At 38.5% G+C, this 17950-nt stretch overlaps 1 protein-coding gene across 1 annotated transcript in view; it reads left to right on the top strand.

The window, feature by feature from the left end:
* Positions 1–1834: 1834 nt before the first annotated feature.
* The window catches only part of usta (uronyl 2-sulfotransferase a), a 54842-nt gene continuing 38726 nt past the window's right edge, over positions 1835–17950 (top strand). Inside the window, exon 1 of the mRNA XM_028440401.1 lies at positions 1835–2357. Coding sequence (XP_028296202.1) covers positions 2114–2357 — 244 coding nt within the window. The 5' untranslated portion in view covers positions 1835–2113. The remainder of the gene's footprint in view (positions 2358–17950) is intronic.

The raw sequence follows: 17950 nt of genomic DNA, 5'->3' as shown, positions 1-17950 counted from the left end.
ACCTATTTTCATCACTTTTTCTTGCCATATTTTTGCTTCTTTTAATGCATTTTTGCTACATTTCTCCCATTCCTGCCACTTCTCTATCAACTTTTAATCCCTCTCCTGCATATTTTTTCACTTTCAAGACATTTTCAGCACTTATAAACCCTTTCCACCCCTTTTCCCAGCAAATGTTGACCCATTATTGTCACTTTTAACCTCTTTTCTCCGTATTTCATGCTTATTTTTTGCAGATTTAACCACATTCATTGTATGTTATGCCCATTATTTGCCATTTTAAACTTATTGTTCCAATATTGACATTTTGAACCCTTTTTACCACTTGTTTGTCCACTCTAATTTGCAACTTTTAACCAATTTCTGTGTTTTTTAAAATCCCATTTAACCACATTTTCCACCATTTTTGGTCACTTTTAATTCATTTTATTTGTAATTAAAACAAGGATTTACATTTTATGGATGGACCCCCAAAAGCTCTTCCCTTTATTCCCTCTTATAGATGCAACAAACAGGAGGAAATCTGAAACGATAAACAGAAATACCTTCTTTATAGCATTTATTCATTAAAGTTAAACTGGTTTCCACAGCGTCTGTTTCTCTCCAGGCTGGTGCAAGTGAAAGCTCCTCCGTCTACTCCTGAATTGACCTCCTGAGTGCAGGTGCAGTCTAATTGTGGGTTTCTGGAACCCGCTGTTGAAATATAAATGATGTCGAGAAGAGACTGGGATGTAAACACAGGCTTATCTCAGCAGCGCCTGTTTATCATGTGATTCATTGTGTGGTGCAAAGACGACTTAATCCATCTAAGGCATGATTTTAAGCATCCATCTGTTGGAAAATCATTAAATATAGATTTGTAGCTTCATCAATTGGTAAATTAGAAGAATTGTTAACTCAGACATGGCAACTGGGGGCTTTTGGTGTAATGTTTTCTTCAAGTAAATGCACAAAAATGACCAAAAAAAAAAAAACCCTACACACAAAATTACTCCAACAATCCACAAAATGACACCAAATATACCGGAAAACAATTGGAAAATATACAAATACAAGACGACAACAGAAGTTCACAAAAAATAACTCCTAAAATTTGCAAAAAAAAATGACAAAAGTGCACAAAAACGACAGAAAACATGAGCAAGAAAGAGAAAAAAACTATAAATACACAAAATGACGACAAATATACCCAAAAACAACTGGAAAATATCCAAAGTGACAACAAAAACCCAAAAGGACAACAAGAATAAACAAAAATGACTCCAAAAAAATGCATATTAACTTAAGTACTCAAAAATGACAAACATTAGCAAAAAAAACAGCAGGAAAAAAAATGCACAAATTAACTCCAAAAACACAAAAAAATTACAGAAAAATGTACTAAATAACAACAAATATACACCAAATAACTGAGAAATTCATAAAGCAACAGGAAAAAACTGCAATAATACAAAAATAGACAATGCAAATGCACAAAAAATGCACAGAACAACAAAACCATACATGAAAAATATACAAAACATCAACAAAAACAGACCAAATCTTTGGTTGTTTCCTGTGTTAAAGCTCAGATTGGTCATTATTCTAAATTTTGACATTGTCTATAATTTGGTCCTCAGATCAGATATAAGAACAGTTTAGTGTGTGCCCCCCCCCCCCCCCCCCCCCCCCCTGTTGTGATAAAAGTTGCTCATCCTTGAGTAAATTCTTAAAAATGACAAGATTAACAATAAATAAATAAATAAATAAATAAATGGAAACGCGCTGAGTATCTGACATGGAACGCCAGGTGTCGCTGTTTTACGCACAGCTCTGCACAGAAATCCCGTCGGAGGTGGAAGTTATTCCTCAGTAATTTGACACTCACAATGACTGTGAGCAGAAGGATGGACCCTGAACTCAGCTGGAAGGACAGAAAGGAAGGAACAGTCATCCGAAACGCGCAGGGACTGAACTGGAGCCGTGCGTAAAAGCAACGCAACCCAAAGCCAAAGCCGTGGCGCAGCAGCAGCAGCAGCAGAACTTCGGAGTCCGACTCCAATGATCCTAACGGGACCAGTTTCACTCCCCACACACGGATGGGTGACTTTTCACTGCGCTTTGTGAGGAGGAGATGATGAAGAATTTCAGCAGCAGTCCCCTTCACAGCAACAGCCCGAGCCAGAGCCAGAGCGCGAACCACCACATTAGAAACAACAAGAAGTACAGCTTCCTCTCCTCAGCCGTTCCTCCCAGGTTCCCAGTGCGAGGCTATGGTTTCTGCATGGCTGCGCTCTTCTGCTTCTGCTTCCTATCTCTGCTGTTCCAGCTCAACGGAGGACCTCCGAAAATCCTGCAGGACATCAGGCAGTATCTGGGTGAGATCTTTTACCGTGATTCAGGGGCATTTTTCACAATAAAAGTTACAATTCATGTCCGGACGTGCCTCCCTAGTGGAACGTTTGCCAAAACATCTCTGTCAGCCACATATAACCAATAACGATCAATAACTATCAATAAGTATGTACTAGGAATGCGCTTTTCTTTGCGTTTTAAGTGAAAACCTGGCAGAACATGATCTATAAATATTACAACAAACTCTCAGATTGATCATATTTACATTGTGAATAGAATATATAAGTTACACCTTAAGTTACCACGTGCAGCTGGTGCGCGCCAGTCATCAGCCAGTGCGCTTTACGCACAACTCGCTGCGTAAAACCAACCAAGAACCAAGAGGTGATGTAGACCATGCAGTGGTCCCCAAACTTTGAACCTGAAGCCATATATGTACCCCCTCCTCCTGCACATTTAAAAGAAACATAATAATGTAATGTCATATACAGTATAATTTAGCCCTACAGTAAAATTTGTCTCTGAATTTGACCTTTTTTTCATTTTAGTTGAAAAGCCACAGATTTTATGCGGGAAAACGAGTGATTTCAACATTATTGTGCACTAGTTAGGACTTATACATATACATAAAATTCTAAATATATCTAAATATAAAGGACTTTATATTTGTTCCAATCTGTGTGAGAATGGAACACCTGGAAATACACCTGCTGTGTATAGTTATATCTACTAGCACTGGGCGATACGGGCCAAAATTCATATCTCGATATTTTTTCTGATTATTGCGATATACGATATAAATCTAGATTTTTGGAACTCAATAAAGTCCTACCAAAAAGACAATTCTGGGTTAAATTTGCTGATGTAAAATACCACACATCTGCATAATATACTGTACCACCTTTGGCTTTTTCTCCCCTAAGGGACAGCATGTGTGAGTGAGTGACTGAGTTCTGTATTGTGGCTTGTTTAGGACGCAATCAATAATCAATCTCACTGAGTTTTTCATGTTGTCCTGAGAAGTAACTAAAGTAGCAACTTGTAAAAAAAAAAGTGTTTTAATAAAATAATTAGCAATTGAATAAAAACATATTGTTATAGGTGATATTGTAATTTTCTACATCGCCAAAATAGAAATTGCGATATATCATCAACTCTCAATATCTTGCACAGGCCTAATATCTACAGTGTGTGTGTGTGTGCGTGTGCGTGTGCGTGTGTGTGTGTGTGTGTGTAGGATTGTGTTCATACTTATTTCTTACACAGGGCTTAAGGCCTTTATGACGTGATAAACATCTGGAACAGAATGGCCGTCACTCACCAAGTCAAACACTAATCCTGTTGGTCAGATTGGTTTCCTTCTGTACACACACACACACACACACACACACACACACACACACACACACACACACACACACACACACACACACTCATGAGTGGTGGAGATGGTTTTATCTTCATCAGCAATGAAGGAAATGTGAGTGTGCACCTGCCCAAAGTGATGGAACTCAACAAGCTGAACTAGAAAGGTTAGAGCTGGGCTTTCCTTATTATATTGTAATTCTACCTCAACAAAAACATGTTGCCTCGTTCCTTCCATTGATGAAAGTTGCCTTTTTAGCCTCTCATTGTTGACATTAATACAAAACTATAACTCGTTCAGTTTTTTGGATCCTCTACATTTCTACTGCTGTTGCCTGTAAGTGTTCTGCTTTTTTTTGGTTTCTCTTACACAACTCAAGTTAGCTAACACTAAACTTACATATTTAGACTGCAACAACGAATCGATCAAATCGATGAAAATCGATGATTAAAAGCGTTGGCAACAAATTTCATTATTGTGTGTGTGCGTAGAGTATTTGTGTGTGTGCGCCGAGTGTTTGTATGTGTGCACCACGAGTGTTTGTATGTGTGCGCACGAGTGTTTGTATGTGTGCACCATGAGTGATTGTGTGTGTACACCACAAGTGTTTGTATGTGTGCGCACGAGTGATCGTGTGTGTACACCACGAGTGTTTGTGTGTATTCTCACGCGCCAGTGTTTGTGTGTGCTCGCGCAGAGGGTTTGTGTGTGTGGGCGCCGAGTGTTTGTATGTGTGCACCACGATTGTTTGTTTGTGTGCACGCACTAGTATTTGTCTGTATTCGCACGCGCCAGTGTTTGTGTGTGCTCACTGAGAGTGTTTGTGTGTGGGAGCACGAGTATTCGTGTGTGGGCGCCGAGTGTTTGTATGTGTGCACCACGATTGTTTGTGTGTGTGCTCTTGCACTAGTATTTGCACGCGTCAGTGTTTGTGTGTGCTCGCGCAGAGTGTTTGTGTGTGTGGGCGCGCACCGAGAGTGTTTGTGTGTGGACGCACGAGTATTCGTGTGTGGGCGCCGAGTGTTTGTTTGTGTGCACCACGATTGTTTGTTTGTGTGCACGCACTACTATTTGTGTGTATTCGCGCGCGCCAGTGTTTGTGTGTACGCGCAAGTGTTATGTGTGCGCACACCAGTGTTTGTGTGCGCGCGCAAAGTGTTATGTGTGCGCACACCAGTGTTTGTGTGTGCGCCTGAGTGTTTGTGTTTTTATTTCAGTTGAATCAGCTTAAGCAGGGTTTAAATGTGCTTTATAGATAAACTGTATTTAAAAAAAACATGATTCATCGATTAATTTATTGACCAATTCATTGATTATGAAAATAATCGTTAGTTGCAGCTCTATTACATATATTAATATGTTCCAAATCTTATACTAGTAGTGTTTTTAAAAAAAATAAAGAGAAATGTATTAGTGATTAACACTAGAACAGGTGCAAACGTACTATTTACATTATTTTCATGAAGTTGTGTTTGTCAGAGTGTTTTTGGTTCCACGGTAGCTTTAGCATCTTTAGCTTCTCTGATGTTTTAGAAGGTGTGGATGTTCTTCTCTAAAGTTCACTTTTTCCTACAGGCACACATTCGGGTTCTTTTTAAAGCTTTTGATAGCGTCCCATTATTAGCCTGTATTACTGACTGTATCTAAGGAATAAAGGTCCTGAAATGTCCATGCTACATTTATTTTAGACGTTAGCTTAGCTTAAAAAAAAACTCACTTGAAGATAGATCCATAATTCCACGAGTTATACTTATTAGAAATCACAGCTATTTTTGAATACATTATAATATAATAGTTTAAAGTCTTTGTCATTTGTCCACAGATTGAAGCTTAAACCCGTTAGCTTTTAGCTAGCACTGATGTAAAGTAGTGTTGCCATGGCGTAGGATGGTTTTAATTTGAGTTTTTACAAACTAAAAGGCAGTTTGGTGTTCACTACAAAGATGGAACTAAGTGCTTTAATTAAAGACGTGTAATCTGAATTTAAATACAGCCTTAAAATCAAGATAAATAGCACCAGCTGTAAATTTTAGATCAGCTTTACTCGTCCTCTTATCTTCATTCTGTGATGTTGTCGCTCGCCAAATTCTTTTTCTTCATTTCAGAAAGTCTTTTTTTCAACAAAATCCTCAGTTTACATTTCTCAATTTATTGCCACTGAACTCTAATAATCACGTCAGCAGGTCTGTGTGGTCTCCCATTCTTTTCTATCTTAGTTCCAACTGGTAAATGTGCATCTTAAAGTAGAAAATGTGTCTTTTGATACAGAAACATGTTGCCTGGTGGTCACTCGACATACCTTGTTCAAGAAAATACCTTTGAGCGACTCCACCACAGCTTTGTCTGCTCTTTTCATTTCACTGAATTAAAACAAAAAAACTAAAATACAGAGTGGGTTAAAATAGCAGCGTTAAATATACAGCAGAGCAGATAGTGTGGCTATGCCCAGCCCATGCTCTGCAAACCACTGCATGCTCTTGGTAAGGCAATGTATTACGTTGCACTTTCAAGTTTAATTCAGGTTTTATAGAGCCTGTGGCCTTTTTTTTTTCTGAGTTCAGTTAAGTTAAAAGAGAAAAATCCAGTTCCTGTCAAAACAAGATCTAGAGCTCACACAGTTAAAGGTATTATTGATGGAAAAGGAAAAGAGCAGCTTTTGGAGGACAAAAAAAACATTCTTTGAATATTTGGAAGGATGGTGATTGTTTGCAGTGTAAAGCAAAAACCTCCCCACACTCAAATCTAACATCTCTATCTTAAGAATCAGTCTTTCCCAGTGTCTGTCCTTCTTTCTCTCTCTGGAGGCAGACATGGTGATAGGTGGCAAAAAAAGAGTGAAAAGTGACTAAAATTGACCAAAAGCAGTCAAGAGTGGCAAAAAATGAGCCAATAAAGAGGAACCAGGTGGTATGTAATGGCAAAGGGTAGCTTAAATGGGCAAAATGTGGAACACATAGGAAACAAATGGTATTTATTGGGCAAAAGTTAGCTTATTTGGATGAAAAGTGGACAACAAATTAAAGAAAGGACAAAAATTGGATAAAAGAGTAAAAAAATAACTTGCAAAAATGGACAAATGAGGAAAAGGGAATATTTATTGGCAAAAGGAAGCTTAAATGGGCAAAATGTGGCAAACAACAGTGAAAAAGTGCAAAAATGTAGGAAAATAAGGAAACAAGTGGTATATTTTGGGAGAAAGATAGCTTATTTGGATTAAAACTAGCCAAAAAAATAAAGAAAGGACAAAAACACCATAAAAGAGTCAAAAAGAACTTGTAAAAATTGACAAAAAATAGGGTATTTATTGACAAAAGGAGCTAAAGTCTGAAAAAAGGGTCAAACCTTTTTGAAAAGGGGCAAAAATGGGACTAAGAAAGTTGCAAAATGGCCAAAGAAAAAAGGTAAAATGGGGTTAAAAAGTTTCACCCTCTGCTTTCCTGGGGGAATAATAATCAAAATTGAGACATAAAAAGCCACATGTTGAGCATCACTGACTTAATAACAGCGTCTACATGGTGTTTGCTGATTGTGGGCGGGTCTGGACAGTGCTACAGCTTCGTATCTGACCCTCAACTCATCTTTTTGTGTCATTGTTACAACCAAACACCAGCGTTCCGTGCCCTTACACCACCTTTCTGACGCGCCTTAGCAATGCAGCTCTAAAATCCGATTGAGATCCTGAGTAAATGTTTTGGTCTGGTGGAGAAAACCACACTTTTCCAGATGTTTTGTGGAGACATCTTGAGTGAAAGCGAAGCAGACCAAAAGAAACAGAAACAAAAACACACACACACACACACACACACACACAAGTTTGTATTTTCCATTTTTGGTCAAGACGAAGATTCAGCCCTTTCTCTTGGTGAGTGATTGTTTAGGAGGACAGCGAGTACGCGTGTTTAGTGCTGTAATTACATGGGTTGTATCCAGCTGTTCTGTTTGAAAGAGAAAGTGATGAAGTGACATCTGGTGGAGAAGCTCTTCCTTCAGTTATTCCAAGGGATTCACCACAGTTTTTACAAATGTGGCTTAAAACCTTTGAAATGTGTTTATTAGTAGATCTATGTCTAACAGAACACATTGTGTTGCACCATATTTGTTTTATTAACTTTTAAAAATGGGACTACTTCACAGTTTTAGAGCCTGTGTTCCTCCATCTTGAAATCACGTGATTGATGATGTCACATGGCCCCACTGCCTGTAAACCTCTCATTGTTTTCTATTGGAGTGAAGCATTTAGCATCTTTTTAGATCATTTAGCAGCTTTTTCAGTCAAATTGATAACTTTTGGTTGCTCTAAATAATCAGGAAAAGTTAAATATGCAGATAAAAACCTCTTTTGTTTACCGAAAGTGGATAAAAACAGTTGTAGCCACAAAAGTAATCTGTGACCGCAGCGGGCGACATTTCCCACTCTGCAGTTTGATAGTAGACAATGAAGCAGAGAATAAGAGCTCTCCTAAGGGACCTTTACTCTCCCTTAAACAGTGCACTGACACGCTCTGGTGGCTGAAGTTAGTGAGTAAATCACAGATTGTTAAAGGACTCCCACCCAAAAAGACTTCTATCCTCAGGGTTTATACATCTTCAACAGTCTTTGATTACTCGCTAACTTCAGCCACCAGAGCGTGTCAACGTACTGAGCTTTTCTTCTCTGCTTCATTGTCTACTACCAGAGTTGCAGAGTTGGAACTGTCGCCAAAAGCTGATTAAATGATCTAAAAATCTGCTAAATGATCTAAAAACCAGGCTGAATTTTTCACTCTAATAGAAAACAATGGGATGTTTACAGGCAGTGGGGCCGTGTGACATCATCATTCACGTGATTTCAAGATGGCGGAACACAGGCTCTAAAACGGTAGTAGTAGTAGTCCCATTTTTAAAAGTTAATAAAACAAATACGGTGCTAAATAATGTGTTTTATTAGACATAGATCTAATAATAAGTACATTTAAAAGGTTTTTGGCCACATTTGTAAAAAGAGTTGCTTTTCTTCAAAGTCAAATTGGTGCTATTGTTTCCTCAAACAAGGTTAGCTGCTGATCTAATTATTAGCATCTCGCTAACAAACCTGACACTTCTATTTCAAAATCCAACAAAAAAAAAACGCAGCACAAATACATGCATTGTCTGTACAGTACGGCTAAATAACTGGAATAATTATGTCTAATCACTTTGTGCCGTTCCATTACATCCTCAACCACTAACTATGTCATCCCCTAATGTTCCGTACAAGCATTCCACTGCATGTGTTACTGTTTATGTCTTCATTTTCACTACATGTTTGAGTTTGCAGAGTGTAAACAAGTGCACATTCTTGTTTATATTGATGTATTCTCTGTGTGTAGGCCCAGCGATTCATTTCCAGATGCTTTTGGTATGAAAGGCATGTGTCAGCCATAACTACATATCGTTTTATTTTGCTATAAAAATTGATGCCACAGATCGTGTTTAAGCTCGTTGATAGCATTCCTTAGAAAGTGATGACGTGATAAATGAAGTCCTCAAAGATATCATTTATGATCACAAGTCTTTACGATCATAAGAAAATTATGCACTAGTTTTTTTTTTAAAGGTTACACATGTTTAATTTCCTAATCTTTCTCTTCTCTATGGAAAGCCGTTTGAGCGTGTATTTAAAATCAATGATATCCACCATAGTTAGGCTCTAATAGTACTAGTACATGTACTCAATTTAGCTTTACTAGGATGTGAGTACACGTTACTAGTGAAGCAAAAAGTTTCACCACTAGTAGGCCTACTTACTTGTACACATAGGCATTATTATTATGCTAAAAAGGGGGTGGGGTAAATGCAAATTAAGGCTTCCCATTGGCTTTCAAAAAAGTTCCAACCAATCAGGGAGCAGGATTTGGTTACAATCCCTCCTACTTTATTTGCATTAGCTCTACTAGTAGTACTAGTTAGTCTTTTGGCTTTACTAGCACTACTAGTGAGATTGTCAGTGTACTAGTAATACTAGTAAACAGTAGTGCACGAGTTAGGCCTGGGAAATATATCGAGAGTCAAGATATATCGCGATTTCTGTTTTGGTGATATTGAAAACTACAATATATATAGATATATATTTTTATTTGAAACATTTTTTTTTTATTAAAGTACCTATTTTAGGAGTCGCTGTTTTTGCTACTTCTCAGAACAACATGAAAAACACAGTTAATATTAAATTCCACCGCATCTGAAACTGAAAGTAGAGCATAGTCCAGTTTATTTTCAAAATAAGATACTCCTTAATAATAATAATTAATAATTCCATTCACTGACCCAGGTTAGCCCTGGTAGAGGAAAACACCAAGCTTCTGGGGCCTCCAGCAGGAACATTTCAGACTCCAGTTAAAAACCGAGCACGTATTCATTTGCGTTTTGGCTCTAGTGGGCGCAATTCGGACAAATTCGGAGTTACGGGGGATGCAACACCTGCACTTTCATAAAAACCAAAATCATCCCCCTCACTTTTCACAGAGGGATTCATTGTTGAAAACCTATTGGTCCAGTTACATTGATTGAATGGTGATCAAGCCAATCACAGCCAGCCATTTGACGAAGTCGCCGTGCAGAGAAGGTAAAGAAAGAGTTAACATTTAGGAGTAAAGTATAAGTAAAATGACAAAAAATGAGTAACAGGTGGCAAAAAATGTTCCGAACGTGGCAAAAGAAGAGTGAAAAGTGACTAAAATGGACCAAAATCAGTCAAAAGTGTAAAAAAAAATGACAAAAAAAAGGAAACAGGTGGTATGTAATGGCAAAAGGTAGCTTAAAAGAGCAAAATGTGGCAAATAATAATGAAAAAGGGCAAAAATGTGGAACAAAAAGAGGCAAAATGTAGGTTAAACAAGAAGAAACAAGTGTTATTTATTGGGCAAACGGTAGCTTATTTGGATGAAAAGTAGCACAAAAAAAAAAAAACAGGTTAAAGAATCAACAAAAATAAATGTGAGATAAAAGTGTAAAAAAAAAAAACTTACAAAAATGAGGAAAAAGGGATTTTTATTGACAAAAGGAGCTACAATCTGAAAAAAAACAAAAAGCAGTGGGGAGGGGCCAGGTGGAAGCCCCTCCCACTTGTGAGTGTGCACAGCTGATGGTGTTAATGACTCTAACCTGTCACTGTGGGTGAACTGGGAACAATGGCAGTGCTAGCTTAGCAGCTACAGTGGAAATAGTTCTTTACCCTCAATAAGGACTGAACTTTATTGTGAAAGATTCTTTATGTGTTTGGATGAACATCTCATGGTAAGAACTTTCAAATATAGCCACAGGTTTCATAAACACTTCTGTTTTTTGGCCAATTTTGTTCAGAAGTAAACAGGAAGCTTAGACTTAAACATTGTTTAGCTTGAAACTTAAGATGAATTCATTTATTTCTAAAGTTGGGATTAATAGGCAATTCAAGGAATGTTTGAATGTGATGTACTTGTTTCATTTTAAATTGCTTATTTCAGGTGCCGTATGTTAACTGTGCAGTTAAAACTAGATTTAATTCTTGTGAAATACAATTAAGTTAAGATAAAATGGTTAAAAGTAGTTTAAAAACATGCGGTGGCTTAAAACCGTTTAAAAATACCTGCTATAAGTGTTTTAACAATTTGATTTTGTGAAAAAGATATTTGAACTGTTTCTTTGCCAAGACTTAACAAATAAATACTACACATGTTAAATAGTGTTAAAATGCAATTAAAATAACCAATAATTTAATATAATTGATTAAGATTGGAAGTGGAAAACCTTAAAACTGTAAAATAAAATGTTATGTTAAAGGTTAAACAGTTAATCATTAAGTCAGAAATGTTTCCTTTACTATGTGACTTTTCAGCTTTTATTTTGGTAATACGTTACACATACACTTTAGTCAAACCACATTATTTTAATGTTTTAAGCAAAATATTACTTACAGCAGGATATGCTTCTGCTTTGGTGATCTTACGATACAAAATTAGAATAATTCATAACTCTTGTCTCTATCACTACAGCTCTATGTTTTAGCTGCGTTGCTGTGCTACATGCTACAGTAGTTATTTTGGTCATTTTTATGTATGCAGTAGTTCTACGTGTTGAGTGAATAAATCCCCATCACTGTTTCTCTTACACTACTAAACCTCCAGCCTGTGGCAAACGCCCCTGCATTCATTAATCCAGTGGCAGACGCTGCTCAGAACACATTGAGGCTTGTCTGTTTATAAGGTTTACAGGACGCCTGAATAAATGGATGAACTGGGCACGTGTGGGTTCGTCTTCCCAAAGTCAAGCCATTCCACTGTTATATCAATAAAATGGCTTTTTTTTTTTTAAATAGAGCAACAAAGTCCTGTTCAATATATTAATATTAATATATTAATGCTGGGTGTGAGTTGACAGCAGTAATCGTAACGTCATGGTGCTTCACTGCATTGAATTCATAGAGTCAGAGTATGGATGTGTGGATGTTTGCTCACTTCGGACTTGTATGAATGTATACAACAGCACTCTGTGTGTGCGTGTGTGTGTGTGTGTGTGAGAAAGCCATGTCAGGCTCAGTGGGGAGCCTGTCAGAGTGGATACAGTACACAGCATTTTTGTTTCGCTGCTTCCAACTTAAAATGTGATACACAATGTGACCCTGCCTCAACACAGAGGGAAAAGCAGATTTTTGGTCCTTCAATCTTTCCAAATGACTTCCTCCTGTCCTTCATGGACAAAACAGACGGAGCTCAGACGTCAGGTTAAGGAAGTACCTGTTAGAAAATGACGAGGGATGTCATATTTCAATTTAAGTGTGTGTTGACGACTAAAATGCATGGAAATGTTTATTTGGTTGCCATGGGAGATAAAAAGTGTTTAAAGTGGAAGAATTACTGTAGTTTAAACTAGGCTTTATTTTTTTATGTATTTATTATAGGGACGGTGCATATTGATATACATTTCTGTAAATATGCCAGAATTAACCTAAGGGCTATTTTTCATCTGTAATCCCTGGAGCAGTGTTGGGGTTTGGTGCCTTGCTCAAAGGCACCTTGGCAGTGCTTGAGAAGTCCCCTGGCACCTCTCCAGCTGCCAGAACAACTTCCGTATTTTGGTCTGCACCGGAAATTGAACTGGCAACCCTCCGATTCCCAATCCATGTCCAAGGTACTGAGTTACTGTTGCTAGTTTACGTAATCAAGATTTTTGTGCCGATCACCGAGCTGTGAGTCTGAAAAAACGATCACCGATCATATGATTTCGGGTTTTTTTTTTTTTTTGGTACTGACCAAATTCCTTCTCTACGACCTGATACAGATTCACGTAAAGCAAACAATTCTTCGGTGTAAATGAGACGATAAAACAATGCAATGGGAGCTAGCATTAGCCTAACATTAACAGGAGCATCAACACTTACCTCGCATTAACCTAGCATTAATATTAACATAACATTAGCATTAGTCTACAGAAAGTTTCATCACGACAATGACATTATTGAGCGGATCGGCAAATTCAGACATTACAGCCCATCACATTAATTACATAAAATGCAAAATATCAGCTGATCCGAAATAGCTGATCAAGATTGGCGTAAAGCCAAGTTTAAACTGGAAAATAATTGGTAATAGTGGTTAAATTGGCAAAAATAGTCATGAAATATGATGAAAAGGTCAACAGATGATACATTAAGTGGTGGAAAGGGTTTAAAAGTGCCCAAAATGTCTTGAAAGTGGAAAAAATGTGCAGAAAAGGCATTGAAATTTGATGTAGAAGTGGCATACATGGGAGTAATGTTGCAAAAATGCATTAAAAGATCAAAAATATGGCAAGAAAAAGTGATGAAAATAGTTTAAAATATGGCAGGTTTGGTGTAGTTGCAGAAAAAAGGTTAAATATGGGCTTAAATTTTAAAAAGAAATGTATATAAGAGAATCCATTGGTAGAAGTTTGGTCTTGAACTGCCTGCATCTATGAACACAGTGTTGTCTATTTTTGGATGTACAAGCTGTCAACACATATTTAAATGTTTAGTTATTGCTCTTTGGTCTCTACTTGGCCAACGTTGCTCAATCAAGTGCCAAACGTCTGTTTTTGCGTTATCTTGTTGACTTACCGTTATCGTTGCTTTCACTATTGGAACATCAACACTCAATATCGCTTTACCCCAATGAAGCCGTCCATCATGGTCATGGATGAGCATTGATTTCACTCATGTTGTAAAACTCAACAAAGCTGCCAACAGAACATCTTAGTACACTCGCTGACATGTGCTGAACATATTGCATTTTGCACTTTATTTGGCAACGAAAGAGAATAAGGAAACAGTAAAATGCAGTTTGTACTGTACTGTGCATGTCTCGAGGGGACACCGCAATGATGTCATCAGGGGAACAAGGTGGCCTGCTGACTTACTTCCTGTGGGGTTTAATTCTGGGCAGTGTGAAATATGCTGGCACACTGAAAGATGTAGTTTGACGGACACGTTCTGCTTTTTTTAGTCCTTTTCTACCCATGCTTAGAGCTCTAGGTTTTTACTGGCAGGCTGTTCAGTCATAAATGACCTTAGACTAATCAAAACTAACAATTGTCCCAAACTGCCTCAGTATTAGCCCTTAACATGACCAGTATTATCCTGTAACCACCCCAGGTTTCCCTTCATAAGCTCATAATTACCCCGTCTGTACCCCAGAGCTACATATTAGTTGATTAGTGAGGTCTACAATCACTATTTAAAGCTTCTTAACCACATAAAGAACTTTTCTTTAAAATGACCTGTATGTCTGCCAGAGGTTTTTGGGGTCAGGGCTCAACCTAAGAATATTTTTGAACAATTTGAGCCAATTTTTGCTTAATTTTACCCTTTCTCTGCCACTACACCAAACTGCCACATTTTAACCCATTTTTATCACTTTTTCTCTTGCCATATTTTTGCTCCTTTTAATGTATTTTTGCTACATTACTCCCATTTCTGCCACGTCTCCATCAAGGTTGCAACACCTTTCTGCACATTTGGTTCCACTTTCAAGACATTTTCGACACTTATAACGCCTTTTCACCACTTTTCCCACCATATGTTATTATGTTGACTCATTATTGTCACTTTAACCTCTTTTTCACCATATTTCATGCTGATTTTGCACATTAACACATTCATGATTTGTCATCCCCATCATTTTGTCAGTTTTTAAACAGATTTTTCCTACTTTTAAAATGACATTACCCCAACCCCACCATTCCTGCCACTGTAAGCCAATACTGCGACTTTGAGACCTTTTTACCACTTTTTCTGTCTATTTCTGACAACTCCAATTTGCAACTTTTAACTAATTTCTGTGGTTTTTAAAATCCCATTTCACTACCTTTTCCACCATTTTTAGTCGCTTCAAGATGACTATATACTATGGCGCAAATAATACTAGCAGGGGACGGGACTTAGATAAGCAAACTGCTTCTCTCGTCTCCTTTTTCGGCATGTACAGAAAGAAGAAAAAAAAAAAAATGTAACCATGTCGGAAATAAACTGAATAAATAAAATAAAAAATAAATACTAACCTTCCTGGATTACAGTGGATATTATTCAGATGAATAAATAAATGTGGTTATCACAGATTCATAGAACAATAGACCATCATTTTACTGACTTTATGGATGGACCCCAAAAATCTCTCCCCTTTATTCCCCCTCATAGATGATCCTGTCTCCACATGACTGTTCTTCAATGTTCATGTCTGTGTTCAACCACCTTCAGCTACAGTGGGGGTCCCTGCTCTCTAGAAGCTTTATTTCTGGGGGGTTTGGGCTGAAAAGGTTGAGAACCACTGACTTAACCTACTTAATGATCACTCCTGCCTCTTTTCCCTTAAATTAACCCATCCTCCACATTTACATTTACTTATTCACGGGTCGCTTTCTCTGCGCGCGCTCTCTCACTCTCTCTCTCTCTCTCGCTCTCTTTTTCTCTCTTTCTCTCTCTCTCTCTCTCTCTCTCGCTCTCTCACTCTCTCTCTCTCGCTCTCTTTCTCTCTCTGTTCTCTCTCGCTCTCTCTCTCTCTTGCTCTCTCTCTCTGTTCTCTCTCTCTCTCTCTCTCTCTCTCTCTCTCTCTCTCTCTCTCTCTCTCTCTGTTCTCTCTCTCTCTCTCTCTCTCTCTCTCTCTCTCTCTCTCTCTCTCTCACTCTCACACACACACACACACACACACACACACACAAACAAATGCCTCGAAGGAACTGAGCCCCAAACAAGGGAGTTGCCTTGTTCTGATCCAACCTGGCACTGAGCTCTTGGGGCTGACAGCAGTTTCCTTCAAATGAGTATTTATGTAACAGATGAAGCAGACATGGAGCTCAGAGCCACTGCCAGCATCCACACACGGTGTCATTAGTGAGAGTCTTTTTTAGATCTTCATGTGAACATGCACACAAGAAGTGTCGCTACTACGGGAGTAATGGAAGTCCTAATTAATTGTGCACTAGAGCTGCAACTAACGATTATTTTCAGAATCGGTTAATACATTTTATTTAATCAGATTTTTTTTTAAACACACTGTTTACCTATAAAGCACATTTAACCCTGCTTAAGCTGATCAAACTGAAATGAAAGTGTCTCTCACACACAAACGCGTGCGCATGCAAGTCACACGCAAACACTGGCACGCGCACACACATACACTCGTGGTGCGCGCGCACAAACACTCATGTGCACACATAACACTCATGTGCACACAACACTCGTGCGTGCACACAAACACTCGTGGTGCGCGTGCACACAAACACTCGTGGTGCGCGCGCACACAATAACACTCGTGGTGCGCGCGCACACAATAACACTCGTGGCGCAGGCGCGCACACAATAACACTCGTGGCGCGCGCGAACACAATAACACTCGTGGTGCGCGCGCACACACAATAACACTCGTGGTGCGGGCGCGCACACAATAACACTCGTGGCGCGCGCGAACACAATAATACTCGTGGTGCGCGCAGACACACAAACACTGGCGAGCACACACAAAGTTTTGCAGGTGAATTAAACGTGTCTGCGTCACGATCAGTGATATAAATCGCACGACGCAACGAATCGATAATGAAATTCGTTGCCAACGCTTTAAATAGTCGATTTTTATCGATTTTATGGATTCGTTGTTGCAGCCTTAGATGAAATAAATCTATTGAATTTCATCATCTCATCGATCAAATGTCCCTTCAATATCAATAATGTATTTTTTGTCAGTGTATCTCGGTGCTGACGGAGGTGCAATCAGGACACGCCGCCTTTCAATCACAATGAGCACTCCTGAAGTATTGGCTAGCTCTGACAAAACGCTAGAATAATGTTCCATTCGTGGGCCTTTTAAATGGACAATCGTTGGTAATTGATGGCGGCTTGAAGTGCACGCCTGGAACGCTTCATCTGTTTTGTATTCAAACTACATCAAACCCTTGTGTGTCAAACAGAGGAGTGTAAAAGTATATTCAAGGCCCTTATATCCAACCTTCCTTCGTCACCTTCTCTTTGTTTCTCCATTTCTTACTAAAATGCTTGTTTTTGTCGTTTGTTCCCTCGTGCTGGCTATTTCTCTCCTCTCCTCCTTTGCCATGACCTTCTCTCCTCCGTCCCTCTTGATCCCTCACTCCAGTGTGAGACTTAGCACCACACAGGCTCTCTTTATGCTGCGTGTTTGTTCTGCCGGGCCAGACTGCAGCACCATCTCTCTCATGCTGACTGCTGAGCAAAGTGTGAGAAGTACTGCCTCTCCTGCAGATGTGTGATAGACGCTCATAGTTCAACACTTCGCCTTCACCTTATGATGAGTGATGTGCTGTTGAATCAATGGACACAAGACTGCATAACGTGCATATATATATATATATATATATATTACTATGGAGAAGACAAGAATCTGACTTCCAGTTATTTGTGCCTCTGAGTCAAAACACTTCCTGGCAGGAAGCTGTAAAAATCAATCACACGCAATAGCTGTAGAATGCTTACTTATAGAAGCTATTAATATCAACATGTCTTGATTCAGTCCAAACATTTAGCAGCAAAACAAATCTATGCGCAACATTGCACCCAATGTTAATAACTCAAAGTCCCATATCCGTAGCTGCGTGTACTTTACCCTTGGAAATATGCAAAATCTAAATAGCGCAAAAAAAAAGAAAACGATAATGGAAAAACACTTGAATTTTGTTTTAAAAAAAAAAAACACTCAAATATGGTTAAAAAGTTTCTACTCTGTCATTAGGATGTTTTTCAGTCATTTCGATATTGAAATGTGTCGCAAAAGC

This window comes from Gouania willdenowi, chromosome 24 (assembly GCF_900634775.1).
Source record: "Gouania willdenowi chromosome 24, fGouWil2.1, whole genome shotgun sequence".
NCBI lineage: Eukaryota > Metazoa > Chordata > Actinopteri > Blenniiformes > Gobiesocidae > Gouania > Gouania willdenowi.
The sequence above is the reverse complement of the archived record's forward strand: the minus strand, read 5'-3'. Positions and strand labels throughout refer to the sequence as shown.